At 48.8% G+C, this 18,536-nt stretch overlaps 1 protein-coding gene across 16 annotated transcripts in view; it reads left to right on the plus strand.

Annotated features, from left to right (window-relative positions):
- The window catches only part of LOC119374702 (cuticle collagen 2C), a 256,546-nt gene that overhangs the window by 213,753 nt on the left and 24,257 nt on the right, over nt 1–18,536 (plus strand). For 11 of the 16 annotated variants that reach the window (XM_037644880.1, XM_049411054.1, XM_049411052.1 and 8 more), the window contains 2 exons: nt 5,892–5,939; nt 7,361–7,408. The exons of 1 other annotated variant lie outside the window; for it this stretch is intronic. In XM_037644880.1, the coding sequence (XP_037500808.1) occupies nt 5,892–5,939; nt 7,361–7,408 (96 nt within the window). The remainder of the gene's footprint in view (nt 1–5,891; nt 5,940–7,360; nt 7,409–18,536) is intronic. 4 more of the 16 variants (XM_049411049.1, XM_049411057.1, XM_049411050.1 and 1 more) reach the window with 2 other exon arrangements.

The raw sequence follows: 18,536 nt of genomic DNA on the forward strand, positions 1-18,536 counted from the left end.
GTGTAATTTTCAGGAATACACTTCTGGCAAAGCAGCAAGTGTTGCTTGCCCACCAGTCTGTGTTCAAGTCAAGTGTATTGTGGGCATGAGTGTCGGCAGGATTTTGTCTTGGGGGTGCAAGGCGGCGTAATGTGTCGGCCTGGTGAGCAGGAGAGCATTGGTGTAGCTTGGGTGGGGTCAAGTGCTGGTGCGTCTTGATGGCGGCAGGTGCCCTTTGTGCAAACCCCTGCCGACACCCATGATTGTGGGAACACCCTGATGTGCCTCACTTTACACTATGTCGAACAGCTCGTACATCTTACCACATTTAGGCCAACACTGGTATTGATGCAGAGTGTTATGCGCGATACTGCGTGCAACCTTTCTGATATCGTGTGCATTTGAAAATTTCGCATTGTTTAAAAAGACGCTGAGTGGGCCCAGTGTTATTCAGCAAACATAAGTCTTAACAGGGGCGGTTGGGCGAGTTGGTGTATATTCATAGTTAAAGAGGGTGCAAAAAAATCACAGCACAGAGAAATGAAGGGGACAGGATGACGCGCTACTAGCAACTGAAGTTTAATCGAAACCACAGAAAGATGTAAACACCCAGTACGAAAAAATTACAAGACTAAACAATCACACATCCACAGAGGAATGAAGGGGGCAGACAGGACAATGCGCTACTAGTAACTGAAGTGTAATCAAAACCACAGAAAGATATAAACACACATGACTAAAAAAGTCGCACATGTTCAACTTCAGTTGTTAGTAGTGTGTCGTTCCGTCCCCTTTGTTGCTATGTGTTCTGATTTCATTTTCACGTTTTCCTTACCTATGAAATGAACTCCTGGCTGTTTCACAGCCTCTATATATGTGTGGTCAATTTTTATTCATCCTCATGGCATATCAAGTCCTAGAGTCCAGTGTGCAAAGCGACCAGTCACTATTTACAGGAATTTTTTTATTTAGTGCCTGTGATTGCCTAATTGCAAGTTGACGTTGCAGCCATGGTGCTTGGATTATTTTCAATGTGGTAATTATGCGTAAGCCATCAAGTGAGGAATTAAGGATGAACTTTTGAGTTACAGATGGCACTAGCTGGCATAAAAACATTGAAGCATGGCTGTACTTGTGATGCATATTAGAAGTGTTGGTACATTGCAGTCATGTGATTATGCCGACAAGTTCCCAAGCACACTTCCAGAAATTTACGATGGCTTCCAGGTATCTGTGAGAAAATATGTACAGCAACATATGAAGGCGACCTTGTAATTTTGTGGGCATTGCTGAAATGCTTTTATGCACCTTGGTAAGTGGACGTACAGTCAACACCACAGGTCTATTTTGGGCTTTTCTGTAGGAAACTCAACTCCATAATCATGTGCGACATGTTTTGATGCCATAGGGTAAACTAATGCAATAAAAAACTGTACAACTGCCTGTCTACACGGTTTCATATTTCCCAAAAGTGATGCTAGCCTTATTGTACTAATTAGTTGCCTTCGTGTGTAGGCTGACACCAAGTTCCTTGGGTAGCTTATTTTTTTGGATTATACTTACATACTGGCACGGTGAAGTGCACACGTTAGTGCGCATCATGATGAGATTTTACACCCTACTTTCGTATTGCTTTACCGCTGTGAATTATGTATAGTGCTTAGGCTGTACTGTATATGTTGTTCCACGTGTTCAGTTTTGGGAGTAGGTTCTGTGCACGGCGATGGAAATATATACCTATAACCTTACATTGACACGAGAACTGCTGCTGTTTTGATTCCAATAAAATGTTGCAACCACTGGTTCTTGTATCAATTGAAGTATGACTACTTGTCGTGCATACAAATTGAAGAAATGAATTTGTGCTTGCAAAACAAATTGCTGAAACACTGCCTGCTCAATGTAACTGCTTGTGTTTTATTACCAAACACATTGAACAGATGATTCACAGATTATGACACATTGTAGAAGATAGGCAACAGAAAGACAGAAAGTCATCTCGGTGTTCTAACGTAGATTGGGTGATCTTTTATCAATAGTAGCATAATTGAAGGTTGCGGTTGTATAAATAAAGTTTAACGTAGTGTGCAGGTGGACGAGGGAGTGCACATATGATAGTTTTTCCAGTTTTCTGCATATTTGCTACAGTCCTCGTGTTTCTGTGTTACGATTGTGAAATTCTGAATTGCAAACAAGCCAACCTCTCTGCTGCTGTGGTGAAGTAATTCAACAGAACCATATTTTCTCAAGAACAGCTGTTCCATTGAGGAAGAGGGTAATGCTTTTTTTTAATGGGTACTGCATCATCTGTCTGAGGGGAGGGCCAAGTACACATGGACGTTCACAAGAGAGAAGTGCAAGTACATTAACTTTTTTTGTTTTGTGGGAGACCTGTCACTGGTAAACTGGGGAGGTTGTCCTTGACCTTGGGGCACGCGTTAGGCATTCGCTTTAACGCGGTGGCGTGATGCTTAACAATAAAAGCTAATTAGTAAGAAATGTAGGTAGTATCCGAGTATGAAAGCAAATAAATACTGAATATGCGTTATAGAAAATCACTGAATGCCGTGCTCAAGCGTGCATTGCGAATAAGCGCTAATTGCGGAAATAGATAAGCGTTCAGCTGCTCAGAAGGCGCTGCTCGCGGCTGTACGCGCGCATTCAACGCACTTTATGTAGGCGCGTTACAATGTCCTTGTAACTCTGGAATTTTCTGCGTGTGTAATTTTCATATGCGAACGCAGGCGGTCCGCGCTAAAGGGTGCATTGCGAATAAGCGCTAATTGCGGAAACAGAGTTTTGTTCAGCTGCTGAGAGCGCGCTGCTGCCCCTGCGTGCGGCTCGCGGCAGTACGCGCGCATTAAATGCACTTAATGTAGGCGCGTTACAATGTTCTTCTAAGTCGGGCCTCTGCGTGTGTAACTTTCATATGAGAACGCAGGCGGTCTTCGAACCGCTCATAACACGCTGCCGCATCTGGACGCGCGCAGTTCGCGGCTGCAGAAATAACTAAAATTGCTCCACAGCATACGCTCATGGAATAGACATACGTTCGCTCATCTGAAGATACCTTTGTCACGCTGGTATTCACGAATTTAGCGCGAGCGAAGAGGGCACACGTTTATCATTTTTCTAGCGGCACGACACGGTGAACCGGAGAATTCGGAGCCGAGGGTGTTTACGTCGATCGGCTCGGCCTGCATGACGCCCTACAAATTATGTATTGACCTTCCGCAAGAGCAAACACACGCCGATGGTACAACAACAGAAGTTCGAAGTTGTGCCGACGGGTTACCAGCCGCTTTGTACATACATTGGTACATATATAAGCCCACGAAAAAAGCAAGCTTGCAAGTGGTGGCGCTGTGGTGTAATGGTTATAGTGCTTGCTTTGAGTGCCTGTGGTCGCGAGTTCGATTCCTGTGTCATGCGTACTTGTATGCAAATGTCATGATTGTGCATAAATACTTTGATGTCCATTTTCTATTATGTCCTACTGATGAATAGTAGCGGAAATTGGCCGGTAAATATAGTACTTAAAAAATACTTTTCTTTTTTCATTTCGCGACCGCTCTAGGACCTCGTATAAAAGGAGGCTTTAACAGCTCTCAAAAGAAGCAGAAAAACTCTCAATGCGCTCTGTTCAAGCCCCCAAAATGGCTTACATAAAAACACCAACTTAACCTCCAAAAGGAGGCTTTAAAAGCTCTCAAAAGAACCAGAAAAACTTCCAATGCGCTCCGTTCAAGCCCTCAAAATGAGTTCAATAAAAACACAAATTTACCTCCTTAGTTCCGTCTAATCGCTCCCTTAAAGGATGTAAATAAAACCTCCTTTTGAACCTCCTTTCGAAGGGGGTTTTGCGTAGTACCTTTTGGATGCACGTTATGCGTCGAGCCCGAAACTCCCTAAAAGGCTCAAACCCGTTTGCAGTGCGGTCATGCGCGACGCGCCGCCAGTTTGTCAGAACAGGCCATCAGCGGTGCGTCGTAACCTCCGAAACATCCGAGACTATGGGCGCAAATATTGGAGGCATCAATGCGCCTTCATGTACCTTCGCTTTTATATTACAGATGACGCTAACGTAGCGCGCTCTCTCTCTAAGACGTCGACGCGTGCTGCTGTGCTCGAGGCAGCGTGATTGTACTTTGTTTACACATGCCTGTCACGTAGATGCAAGCCATATCTTCGCGATGAAGCTAGGCCTAGCGACATCAACATGCACGACTGTCGCGCACACCTGCCAACTCGCCGATTTGCACAGGACATTCACGCATTTTGAGCAAACCTCCCGATTGTGCGGGCATGGTAGCAAATCTCCCGAAAAACATCCAAAATACCACACCATAAAATGGTGATATCAACAAAAGACAGCTGTCTGGAAATTTTCTGGCGTTCTATCGTGTGCGAAGCTCTCCATAGTCCTTTTCGCGGCATCACTCTGATTTCATGCGAAAAAAGTGTACTAAGAGTTGGAAGGGGATACTAGCTGTCACGGTTCATAGCACACCTACATTTAATTACACACGCGCGCACGCGCCGCATATGTACGAGTACAAGTATGATCATTGACATCTAAATACATTACTGGCAATAATTCTGAGCTGTTCATGACGTTGCTGCGCCTCAGAGAAACAAATGAAAACATACGCCAGCTTCTTTTGTCGGATATTAAAGGGGCCCTGCAACACTTTTCGAGCATGCTCAAAAAGCGCTGCCGATCGGTCGTCGAGGCTCCCGAGAACACGCGAGCCAAATATTATAGCGATGCGCACGGCCTGGAATTTACAATAAATTCTCAAAGTCAGCTGAAAATCGCTCCCTCTTCTCTCGACAAATGATGTATTAGTCCGCAAAATATGACGCGATTGTCGGCAGTTCCACCATTGGCTGATGTTATAATCACGATAACACCCTCAATATTACTTTCGTTGTTAATTTTGAGTTCAATAAGTATATAATATGTATGTTTATATTCTGTTATATATGCCCCGCCACGGTGGTCTAGTGGTTATGGCGCTCGACTGCTGACCCGAAGGTCGCGGGATCGAATGCCGGCCGCGGCGGCTGCATTTTCGATGGAGGCGAAAATGTTTGAGGCCCGTGTACTTAGCTTTAGGTGCACGTTAAAGAACCCCAGGTGGTCGAAATTTCCGGAGCCCTCCACTACGGCGTCTCTCATAATCATATCGTGGTTTTGGGACGTTAAACCCCAGATATTATTATTATTATATTCTGTTATTGCGTTAAAAACACCGAACAAACATTAATATTAGCACTTCCGGTCTCACCGACAGCTCGTCTGCTCGTAGTTTCGTGGTTCCGTTTTCTTCGTCATGCGCAGTGCCGAAAACGTGAATATTTCTGTGCTTTTGACCATCGCCGGTTGCCGTTGAGAGTGGCAGCCGTTCGAGTGTTGCCTCGTCAGCTGAGAGCTGCATCGTCGGCACGTTCTCACGACCGACCGAGGCAGGGGCGCAGCGTGTCTCCGATAACAATGCTGGCGTCCGGTAATGGCGGCGCTTCGGGGTCGTCTGCCAGTGCCGTCTTACGAGGCGGTGTATAGGAGTATGGGCCGAAACCTATCTCAGCTGTCATTCGTTCCGAACGAGCGCGCAGGTTTGCTTCCATGGTTGGCAGAGCGATGAAAACACTACGGCGTTCGAGGTGCACACCCAACATTATTTTTGCGGCATATGACTCGTGAAGAGTCATACGTCAATAATGAGAATATTCCAATATAACTAAGAAAGGTGTTGCAGGGCCCCTTTAATTTTCCATGTTTTCTGGTGATACGGATTTCGGATGATGCGAACATTATTGGCGACTCTGTGAGATTCGCATCACCGAGGTTTTACTGTATATGCATCTGCATTTTTGCCTTGTTGGTTTTCTTGATATACTTTTTTCAGTCACCACCGCAATCAGGCGCACCATATGCCATGCCTGGACCAAGTGGGGCAAGTATCCTAATGCAAATTAAGTTATCATTGATATTCGAATGATAAACGTAAGCGTCTGTTGTGTAGTTGACTAACCTGCGTGAAAATCAAAAGAGAGCAGCAGTTTACAAACTCTGTCACGCTTGGAATCTTCTCTGGGCCGCAGCATACGCCTACCGTGTGGATCATTTCAGATAGTTAAAGGGGCCCTGCAACACTTTTCGAGCATGCTCAAAAAGCGCTGCCGATCGGTCGTCGAGGCTCCCGAGAACACGCGAGCCAAATATTATAGCGATGCGCACGGCCTGGAATTTACAATAAATTCTCAAAGTCAGCTGAAAATCGCTCCCTCTTCTCTCGACAAATGATGTATTAGTCCGCAAAATATGACGCGATTGTCGGCAGTTCCACCATTGGCTGATGTTATAATCACGATAACACCCTCAATATTACTTTCGTTGTTAATTTTGAGTTCAATAAGTATATAATATGTATGTTTATATTCTGTTATATATGCCCCGCCACGGTGGTCTAGTGGTTATGGCGCTCGACTGCTGACCCGAAGGTCGCGGGATCGAATCCCGGCCGCGGCGGCTGCATTTTCGATGGAGGCGAAAATGTTTGAGGCCCGTGTACTTAGCTTTAGGTGCACGTTAAAGAACCCCAGGTGGTCGAAATTTCCGGAGCCCTCCACTACGGCGTCTCTCATAATCATATCGTGGTTTTGGGACGTTAAACCCCAGATATTATTATTATTATATTCTGTTATTGCGTTAAAAACACCGAACAAACATTAATATTAGCACTTCCGGTCTCACCGACAGCTCGTCTGCTCGTAGTTTCGTGGTTCCGTTTTCTTCGTCATGCGCAGTGCCGAAAACGTGAATATTTCTGTGCTTTTGACCATCGCCGGTTGCCGTTGAGAGTGGCAGCCGTTCGAGTGTTGCCTCGTCAGCTGAGAGCTGCATCGTCGGCACGTTCTCACGACCGACCGAGGCAGGGGCGCAGCGTGTCTCCGATAACAATGCTGGCGTCCGGTAATGGCGGCGCTTCGGGGTCGTCTGCCAGTGCCGTCTTACGAGGCGGTGTATAGGAGTATGGGCCGAAACCTATCTCAGCTGTCATTCGTTCCGAACGAGCGCGCAGGTTTGCTTCCATGGTTGGCAGAGCGATGAAAACACTACGGCGTTCGAGGTGCACACCCAACATTATTTTTGCGGCATATGACTCGTGAAGAGTCATACGTCAATAATGAGAATATTCCAATATAACTAAGAAAGGTGTTGCAGGGCCCCTTTAATTTTCCATGTTTTCTGGTGATACGGATTTCGGATGATGCGAACATTATTGGCGACTCTGTGAGATTCGCATCACCGAGGTTTTACTGTATATGCATCTGCATTTTTGCCTTGTTGGTTTTCTTGATATACTTTTTTCAGTCACCACCGCAATCAGGCGCACCATATGCCATGCCTGGACCAAGTGGGGCAAGTATCCTAATGCAAATTAAGTTATCATTGATATTCGAATGATAAACGTAAGCGTCTGTTGTGTAGTTGACTAACCTGCGTGAAAATCAAAAGAGAGCAGCAGTTTACAAACTCTGTCACGCTTGGAATCTTCTCTGGGCCGCAGCATACGCCTACCGTGTGGATCATTTCAGATAGTTAAAGGGGCCCTGCAACACTTTTCGAGCATGCTCAAAAAGCGCTGCCGATCGGTAGTCGAGGCTCCCGAGAACACGCGAGCCAAATATTATAGCGATGCGCACGGCCTGGAATTTACAATAAATTCTCAAAGCCAGCTGAAAATCGCTCCCTCTTCTCTCGACAAATGATGTATTAGTCCGCAATATATAACGCGATTGTCGGCAGTTCCACCATTGGCTGATGTTATAATCACGATAACACTCTCATTATTACTTTCGTTGTTAATTTTGAGTTCAATAAGTAGATAATATGTATGTTTATATTGTGTTGTGCCGTTCAAACACCGAACAAACATTAATATTAGCACTTCCGGTCTCGCCGACAGCTCGTCTGCTCGTAGTTGCGTGGTTCCGTTTTCTTCGCGATGCGCAGTGCCGAAAACGTGAATATTTCTGTGCTTTTGACCATCGCCGGTTGCCGTTGAGAGTGGCAGGCGTTCGAGTGTTGCCTCGTCAGCTGGGAACTGCATCGTCGGCACGTTCTCACGACCGACCGAGGCAGCCGTGCAGCATGTCACCGATAACAATGCTGGCGTCCGGTAATGGCGGCGCTTCGGGGTCGTCTGCCAGTGCCGTCTTACGAGGCGGTGTATCGGAGTATGGGCCGAAACCGATCTCAGCTGTCATTCGTTCCAAACGAGCACGCAGGTTTGCTTCCATGGTTGGCAAAGCGATGAAAACACTACGGCGTTCGAGGTGCACACCCAACATTACCAAACCGACGCGCAGTTTTAAAGCACGCGCGATACACAGCGCCATCGACTCCGCTCGACGAGAACGACGCACGCAAGCCGACCGGAAGTGGCGGCACAGACCACGTGGTTGCGCCCAGACGTCAGAGAGAAAAAAAATGAAGAAAAAATTTCCGCCGGCGCTCTTGGGCGGAGCCTCGCTCGTCTGCGCTCCCTCCCTCGATTCGCTGCCAAGCTCTCCGCGCGCTCGCGGCGTTGAGTTGAGGGAGAAAGCTGCGGAACGTGATCTCTGTAATTTGGTAACACCACTTAGACTTGATGGATTCGAAAAATTTTTGCGGCATATGACTCGTGAAGAGTCATACGTCAATAATGAGACTATTCCAATATAACTAAGAAAGGTGTTGCAGGGCCCCTTTAACTGCTGTTTCAGTCCCGGTTGATGGCAGTAGCCTGGCCGAAGCTGCAAAGGCTGCTCATCGGGTGGGACGGAGACACATCCCCCTCCATGCTTTCAACATGCACCATTATGATGGAAAGCCATCGATCATTATGGTGGATAATGATCATGAATGATCAGATTTTAAACATGCATGATGAAAAGCTGAGGGCTTACTGGTAGAGCTCGTGTGATACTGAAACTGACATGAGCTCTACATGGTAGAGCTCATGTCATTCTGTGGATAACTGCTTTTATAAAATACCATTAATTTTTGCATTCTAAAATATGTACATGGTTTTCGTTCATAGACCACATTTTGTGTCATTTTCATACTTTGTATCCTATGCATTTAAGCCCTGGATTTTTTAATTTTTGTCTGATACCTCTTAGTACGTATTTTCCTAATAGTTAGGACCTCAGAAGACCACAAACGAAAAATTGCGCCAGTGGTGGAAGTATTTATGTATTTACAGACATGGTCTCAAGTTAGATCATCAGGGCTCAGTAGTCATGAAATAAGAAAAAATGGCTTTTTATTCCCGCTACTCTCTAGAGTACACAAAATCTGAACCAATGTCGTATTTGGAAGTGTGGAAGTCCTTGAAACAACTTCAGGACTTCGTCCCAAAAACGGCGCTTACTCGCCTCCGCTTGCCCGCCTCGGCGTCACCCATGACTTCGGTCAAGCTTCTTCTTCTCTGCGGCTCTCGACTCCAGAGAGAGAGAGAGAAAACATTTTATTAAAATATATAAACCAAGCATGTGGGAGGGAACCCTAGTCCGGGGTCCCTATGATGATCGCAGCGACGACACGGGCCCATCCAACCAATGCCTGGCGGACCTCGGGAGGCCCGTCGCAGAGGGCATCGTCCCACAGCTCTTTGGTGCGGAAGGGGCGCAGGATGACTGGAAGGGGAGGGAATAATTTTGCGGTGCACTCCACCGTGACATGGAACGCCGTTGGGGAGCTGCCACAGCCCGGGCAATAGTCTGCGTAGCGGTCAGGGTAGAATTTATGCATGGAGAGGAGGTTGGGGAAAGTATTCGTTTGAAGTTGGCGGAGTGCCACCTCTTCCTCTCGCGAGAACGACGGTGGTGGCGGGGACATGGTTTGTCTAGCTCTGGTGTAGTATGTTAATATGTCTCGGTATGTGAGTGGAGGACCCACTTGATCTGGACTCTCGGCCTCGCCATGCCGGGCAGCTCGGTGGGCAATTTCTCGAGCGACCGCGTGAGCGTGGTCATTACCCGGCAATGAGGCATGGCCAGGAGTCCAGAGCAAGTGGATACGTTGTGGGCTGGATGTGTCTATGTTTATGTTTGACGACTTGTGTAGGATGTAGTGAGCCGCCTTGGGGAATCCGCGTCCCATCAAAAAGGCTCGGCATGCTTGCTGGGAATCGGTTAATATGTACACCTCTCCAGGAATCTGAAGAGCTTGTTGTACAGCAAGCGCGACACCAAGGACTTCGCCGTCCGTAGGTGTAGCACTCCGCAGAGAGGCGGCCGTAAGTAAAGTTTCACCGCCGTCCAACACTACCGCAGAATACCCGTTGCAGCAACGTGCGGCATCGGTGTATAGCGTATTTGTTTCAGGGATGTCACCGAGCATGCGCACCAGGTACCGAACACGAGCGCGCCGGCGTCCCGCGTCATGCTCAGGACTCATGTTCCGGGGTAGCGGGTGCACCTTTAATGTTCTACGGACCCAGGGAGGGAGAGCGATGGTGGTGTCCTCGACGTCATTGGGCAAGAATGGGTATCCCAGTCTCGAGAGGAGGTGCCGCCCAGTGGGTGTGAGCAGAAGGCGTTGTCTTTGGCTGGTCCACTGAGCTTCCAGTAGCTCACTGAGAGTGTTATGCGTCCCTAGGGCTAGCAAACGTGTCGTGGCGGTGTAGTGTGGGAGTCCGTGAGCGAGCTTGGTCGCCTTTCGCAGCATTACGTCAATCCGCATCTGCTCGGACTGGGTAAGTCTGTGGAAGGGGAGATGGTAGGTGATGCGACTGATCACACAGGCTTGTACCAGTCGCAGCAGGTCCCGCTCTCGCAGTTCCGAGCGCCTGTTTGAAACCCGTCGCATCATGGCGAGAATCTGTTCGGTTTGTCGGGACAGGAGAGAGACAGTGTAGTTTGCTTGCCCGTTTGCTTGAACGTGTAGCCCAAGTATGCGAGCACGCTCCACATGAGGGACGGGAACGCCATCCACGTGCACCACGATCTTGGGTGGAGGGCTAATGCTACGCGCCCGGATGAGAACCAGCTCGGACTTTTGAGGGGCACAGGTCAAGCTGCACTGTCGTGCGTATGTGGTAACGATGTCAGCTGCCTGCTGCAGTCGATCCTGAATGGCCCCGTCTGACCCTCGCGTCGTCCAGATCGTGATGTCGTCTGCGTAAATCGCATGGGCGACATCAGGGATCTGATCGAGCCGCTGAGGTAGTCTTGCAAGGGCAATATTAAACAGGATGGGAGACAGAACTGATCCCTGAGGTGTGCCGCGACCTGTAAGGCGAATCGTGTCGGAACGGTGAGGCCCTATCCCGATGGTGGCTGTTCTGTCGCGCAGAAAAGAACGGATGTAATTATACATGCGGCCGCCGCAATGCGATTCCGCGAGATTCTGCAGGATCAAATCGTGTGCCACATTATCAAATGCCCCTTTTAGATCAAGGGCGAGGATGGCCCTCGTCTGGGCACGCGACGGAGGGCCCATAACCTCCTCCTTGAGTTGTAGAAGCACGTCCTGCGTAGAGAGATGTGCCCGAAATCCGAACTGTGAGTGGGAGAAGAATGACTGTCACTCGAGGAAAGGTTGCAGACGCCGTAAAAGCACGTGCTCCATTAATTTTCCGACGCATGAGGTAAGAGATATCGGCCGTAAATTTGCTATGGCTATGGGCTTGCCTGGTTTAGGTATTAGGGAAATGTCGGCATGACGCCATGCCTGTGGTAGTGTACCCTTATGCCAATAGTCATTGAACAGGTTCGTGAGATGATTTAGATCCGAGTCACTGAGGTTTCGAAGTGCGGAGAATCTAATGTGATCTGCGCCTGGTGCCGTGTTTCGACGGAGGTCTTGAAGTACTACGCGAACCTCGTCGACTGTGATGTCCGTGTCGAGTTCCTCGTTAGATTCTTCCTTGTGTGGGTAGTCGGGATACTTTGGAAGGGGCCCGGTAGGGATGAAACGTTGTTCAAGCTCTTTCAGAAGGCCGGATGGATCGTCTTTGTACATATGTGTTAGTCTCTGTAGTTGGTGAAATGTTTGTGTCTTGGTTCCGGATGGATCTATGAGGGCGCGAAGTATCGACCATGTTTTCGCTGTGCACAGGGTGCCTGAAAGACGCTCGCAGAAACGCCGCCAGTTGTTCCGGACGAGGGTCTGCGCGTATTCTTGTGCCTCCTGCGAAAGTTGGTCGATACGCCGGCGAAGCCTGCGATTGAGGCGTTGGCGTTTCCAACGCCGCCTGAGCCCTCTGCGCGCCTCCCACAGATGCAAAAGATGCGGGTCCACGTCCGGGTTTGCAGTTGTGGTAACGATTGTGCGCGTACACGCATCTAGGTCATCAGTAAAAGACTCTAGCCATTGCTCGTACACTGATACTTCTGTAGGGTTCTGTCGACGCTCCCTGAACCGCACCCAGTCCGTGATACGTACCCTCCGCTCGGGGCAACGTGCATTGTGTAGTGTTAGAGTAGTGGCCACGATATAGTGGTCACTGCCTAGATGTTCGTCGAGAGGACCATGCGCAATTACTGGTCCTGTGTTTCTGGAAAAAGTAAGGTCGGGGCACGTGTCTCGTGAGACACTGTTCCCTAAACGCGTGGGGTGTCCTGGGTTTGTATGTAAGGTGTATCGCAAGTTGCATATCATCCCAGAGCCGAGTTCCCTTGGCTGCAGATTTGCGGTACCCCCACACTGTGTGCGGAGCGTTGAAGTCTCCGCACACGAAAAGGGTGCGCCCAAGACGCCCAAATTCAATTAGGAGGCGATGAAATGAGTCTGTGCGCGAGCGGGGAGAACTGTAAACGTTTAGTATGTATAGGCTATGACTTTTATTGCCCTGAGTAATTATTTCGAGAATTTGATGCGGAATATCGATGCTTGTAGTGTGAGTGTTGCATGTGATGTTTTTTGATACTAGGGCTCCTACGAGTGGAGAGTTACCCGTAAAAGTGTTGAAGCCGGATAAAGTAGGCGAGCAGTTCGGCTCCTGTAGGAGGATAACGTCTGGAGGGCTCGTGGCCATAGCAACGTACTGTTGCAGAGATCCCCTTTTTTGACGGTATCCCCGGCAGTTCCATTGCCAGACCACGATCTGTTCCTGGCTAAGGGACGCCATCATCATCGTGAGAGGAAGTGGTTGGGCGTGAGTATGGGTGCGTCCTTCTTGCACCCGTTAGTGTTGGCTGGGGCCGCATGGCTTGGGGATTGGGTAGGGGAGCGACGGAGTCAAAACGGGAGACTAACTCAGCGAAGAGGGAGTGTGTGCGCTCTTCTGATGCCTGTATTACAGCGATGATCTCCTTCCGAAGCGCTAGAGATTCCTGCCGCACATTGTGTATAGCTGCCTGAATTCTAGCGTTTGTACTCTCTATTGCAGCGTCCAGCTGCGCATGCATCTGAGCGTGACGCGCCTCCATGTCACGGCGTAGCCGCGCAATTTCGGCGAAAGGATCGGTGCTGGTGTTCGGTGGAGGAGAGGGGCGGAATGTGTTATGGTGTGGAGGATAGGAGGGAGTGAGCTGTGCGGGACCCTGCTCAAAACTTACCTCCCGAGGTGCCTCCATGGCATTGCTGTTATCCGAGGCCCGTGGCTGCTGATGATCCGGGGTAGCTGTTGAAGTTGCCGGTTTGCTTAGTAGTGCCTTCTTGTACGGCGATGGGGATGCTTGTGATGCCGGGGTAGTAGGGCGCTTCTCCTGGATGCGCGCTGAAGTCGACTGGGAGCGGGATCGGGAACAGGACTTGGATTTTGTCCGTGTCTTGGAGCGGGATCTGAACCGTGTCTTTGAACGAGATCGCCCACTTTTCTTCGATGTTTCAGGAGCATGAGTGGTCGCTGATGAAGGAGCCGCATCGGTGGATGCCGTCATTTGCCGCCGTTCATCGTCGATGGCTTTTTTAACCCAGGATCTGTTGAAGGATTGTCGCTGGCGTCGCGGGCACTTTGGGTCAGTGGTGGCATGATCTCCACCACAGGATTTGCACCGTGGAGAGCATGGATGCGACGGCATGGGATTATCGATGCCGCACTGTTCACAAATGATGAGGTCCGGTGTGGGGCAGTGGTCGGCTCGGTGTCCCAATTTGAGGCACGTTTTGCAGACCGGATGTCTGGGGCGGTGGGGGTAGCAGCGTAGCTCTGCTCCTAGAAAGCGGACGAAGCGTGGCACGCGAAGCCCTTCAAAGGTGACCAGTGCAATGTTCGTCTGACCCATCATCCGAGCCTGTAGTATCTGGATGCCAGTCGCTTGCATTTCCTCTACCAGCGTATGCGAGGTGGTACCTGGTTCCAGTCCCGGGACAATGCCTTTGCACGAATCATCGGGGGCTGCCAGATATGAGGATACCGGGTAGGTGCGTTGGCCGAGTGACAGCTCTTGGACCTGCAGCAGGGCGTCTGCGACGTGTGACGACGGGGTGCTTATTACGGCCAGGTTTTGCTCTGGCCGGGTTCTGAGGATGAGGTTTTTTCGGTCACTTGGGCTCACTCCGGCGGCGGCCCAAAGCGCGGTGGCCAAGGTTGGTTTGGGCCATTTATCCAATCGGAGACCTCCGAGAGGACGCAGGACAACCTTTTCATCTCGGAATGGAAGAGGAGGCAGGCGCGTTGTCCCGCTCGGCCTGGGCTTGGTGAGAGGGTTTTCCGAGTCAGTTTTGAGGAGCGAGGCTGCTTCGAGAGCAGCGGCGTTGCGTGCGCGTCGCTTATTGCGGACTACCTTCCAGCAGGCACCATTGTACGCGTCGTCTTCTGTCGCGTCCGTGACGGTGTTGAAAGCCGCGGAATCTTCGTCCATGCCTTCCCCAAGTTGCGGGTCATTCGTGCGTTCTGCGGTAGGAATACTGGCAGTGTTGTGGTCGGTCGATGACCCAATAGTGGCTGCCTTGTCGGTTGCTGTGAGCGTCTCCTCGGTGTCGCTTAACATCGTCGGCGTCGTTTGCTGGTTGTCGCTATTAGAAACGGTGCATAATAGCGACAATGAACCTAGACGCTGCTTGCGCTGGGGATCGTGGTTGTTGTCGTCAAGAACGGCATGAGATGCAACGCTACCCACCTCGAGCGGCATGTACCGACGTCGCCGCGCCTGGGTGGTACAGACGCCGGCTCCGCTAGGCTTAATGGGGCGTTCGCCACCTCGGGATGTTGAAGGCTTGCGAATCAATTAGAGATGGACTCACAGTGTCCGCAGCGGCACTGGGGAGCTCCGGTAACTAGGTAGGTCGAACTGTGCAGACGAAACGGATGCCGCAGTTGACGATCATCCGAAAAAGAGGATCGAAACGAGAGCCCGTGCGAAAACACGTCCACACACTGTGGCCACCTGGCGGAGTTTTCTCTCGACTCCAGAGAAATGCCACAATGGTGGTATCGATCCCAGTGGGGATCGTTGAAGGAGTACTCCTCCAAGAATTAGCAGTTTTGGTTTCGTTTCCGAGGTGCTAGGGGAAATTTTGTGCCGTGTCATCAATTGACGACAGCAGGGCCAGCAGGGATATATTATATTTTACATTTTCTTGCAGCGATTGATTTTAGGTCACTATGCAGCCATATTTCATGCACTTTTGTCTTCATAGTCATAATCTTAATACGTATATCTATTGTGCGCACGTTTAGTGCGCATGATCTTAGGCCCCTTTACAGCCACCTTGCACCTTCCAAGTGCATCCATTGCATCAACATTATATTTTCGCCTCATTTTTATTTGTCTTGACCATTTATAGGTAGCCCTTGCTCCATAAAGCGTCATTCATCCTCCATTTCATTAAAGCAGCAACGTAGATGCTAGCCAAGCTCTCCTCGCTAATAAATCTGGCAAAGCATTTTTGAATTTCCATCATAGGCAGCTATTGCGTTTTCTCAGATTTTCGCTATCGACAAAAATCTCGTATACGTCACCAGGAAGATAAGTGAATTAGCGAAGACAATCTATACTTGTCAGAAACCTGATACCAATACCTATTCGTGTGTACCGTCCATTCTTAGAGAATGTTCATGGTAGTACTGTAAGGCTTATTGAATATATTACTGAAATAAGGGTACCGCAATAAACAAATTCTGTGATAGCTTGGATCACGCGAGTATTATCAATGACTCAAACTAAATACGTACTTAGAGCGAGGCTTTGATATTTCAGTCAACTGAACAAATACGCAATCGCATGTGTGAAGGTCAGCCTTGTAAAAGGAATGATATAACGGAACGAAAACAGTCCAAGCGCGAAACGTTAGGAAAGAAACTGCTACGTCGCCCACACAGGGCTAATCACACTTTTATAAAATTGTGACCAAACTGTGTCTGCGCAATTAAAGGGCCACTACCAAAATATTCACTACTATTACAAGTAAAAATTGTTTGAATTTTCTGTGCTTTACAAGCGAGCAATCATAGCAAACTTAGAGTGCACCTAGATATGTTCTTCTTATGCAATACGGTTTTTGTATAAAATTGCTAACTGCAGAGTAACTACTGATTCATCAAGAACGCTTTTGTAAAAATAATCACTTGGTTAAGAATAAGTGCTTCTATGTATTCTTGATTAATATTTGTCGTGCTGTCTCTTTTGAGAGTGTGCACCCGCATTTTACCAAGAGGTACCATGAGGCAAGTGTTTTATCTTAATCACGCGATCTGATTTTCGAAGTTTGAAGAGCATAATGCAAGACTTTTATCTGGTGTATAGTACAAACCAGACAGACAAGGCAAGAAGAGACGGAGTCAATACTGTAAAAAACTAGGATTTCTTGTGTCGGGCATGTTACGTATAGATAATGTCACAAAAACGGAAGTGAATCAGATAAGAACAGCCAAGATGTCAATGAGCAAAATATTGGTTCATAATTTTCTGTAATAACTTTTTGCCGCAGAAAAAGCACACAAGAAATGTGACAGGAGAAAGCGACAGAAATAGGGTGACTATCATGCCAGTACGCGAAGTAGTTTCTCGGCGTAGTGAAACGAAGCTTACCTGCGAGTGTTTCGCAGAACACATTTTGTTCTCTCAACCTTCCTTTCGTCTTAGCAAAGTTTTCAGTTCTGGTATTTTTCAATTTTTTTGGTTGGTGCTGAGCACCCTGAGGTGCCTTCTCTTGTATACTTCTCTTGTATATGAAGTGTAGCCCGTTTCCGAATCGGCGAAAACTCAAAATTTGTATCCCCTATTTGACCACTTTGCCCTTCTGGGCTCCTGAATACCACACTGACCTTTATATTTACTATTTTCTCATCCGCGGAAAGGTTCCGAGTAAGCTGAAAAAATAGCGCGCATGAATCGTTCATGTGTTTCAGTAGACAAGACATGCGGTAGAACTTCCCCTGGGATGCGATGGCCGTCTTCGTATCAGAGACACTCCAAGCATGCAAGCAACGCATTTAACCTTTTTCGTGGCATTACTCAAGGTGCATGAAGGTCGGGAAATATGTGTCGTCGACTCCAATAGCAATGCAGGCGCGGGAATTGACGATTCCCGTGTACACCAAAAGTCCGACGAACATGCGCGTCTCCTCCTCAGTGACCTCCCTCCAGGATCCGTCCCTCTCACTGTGCGTTTACTTAGTATGAGCACATACTTATTTGTGCGGTTGCGTATCTCTCTGACGACGTCTGCGGGGAAACACACCAAGAAACCGCCGCGCGCCACTCTGGAGTGCTAAGTCATAGTCCACTTCGTGCCGTCTTCTCGGAGTGAACTCCGTTCTTTCTGCAGCCGGCGCCATATGCTGCCGCCCGACAGAAGTTAACGCCTTGCAGATAAGAGCCGAATACGTTTACATCAATGCGCGGCAGCGATAAAACGGCCCTAAGAAAGAGAGAAACCTACCGGCGGATACGTGCGGGGGTGGTTTGACGCACTTTTGCCGTCTGTACGGAAGTCTGACGAGTTTAAGTCGTCTTCTATGTATGTGCCGCTACCATCATTCAGAGTTTGACGCCCATACTCAGCGGAATCCGTCGAAATTCGTAGTTTTCGTGTAGCACCTGCGACGAGGTCGACGACGTAACCGAAACCACGAGCATTCACCTCCCGACTCCGAAGGAGCTTTAAAATCCCCGCGTGGCGCAAAAGAAGGAACTCTTTTACCCTTTAAGTGGTGTTACCTCTCCAGAAGCGTTCAGGGCGCGACAAAATTTCAACAGAATAGGCGCGGTCACGAAAGTGTTAACGTCCCAAAACCACAATATGATTATGAGGGACGCCGTAGTTCAGGGCTGCGGAGATTTTGGCCACGTGGGCTTGTTTAACGTGCACCTAAATCTAAACACGTGGGCCTTAAGTATTTCCGCCTGAATCCAAAATGCGGCTGCCGCGGCTGAAATTCGATCCCGCGACCTTTGTGTCAGCAGTCAGCGTCTTAACCACTGCAACACCATGGTCGGTGACTCGCTTGATATAAAGTGCACTGGAAACTAGTCAAAGCAACTGGCTGTGGCCAACAAGTCGTCGTACACGAATTCATAAGACAACCATGAGGTCACGCCAACTTCAGAAAAACTTCAGAAAAACGAAGACGACGCTGACTGTGTCTTGATTTCGTCCGCCGCTAACGACT

This window comes from Rhipicephalus sanguineus, chromosome 11 (assembly GCF_013339695.2).
Source record: "Rhipicephalus sanguineus isolate Rsan-2018 chromosome 11, BIME_Rsan_1.4, whole genome shotgun sequence".
Taxonomy (NCBI): domain Eukaryota; kingdom Metazoa; phylum Arthropoda; class Arachnida; order Ixodida; family Ixodidae; genus Rhipicephalus; species Rhipicephalus sanguineus.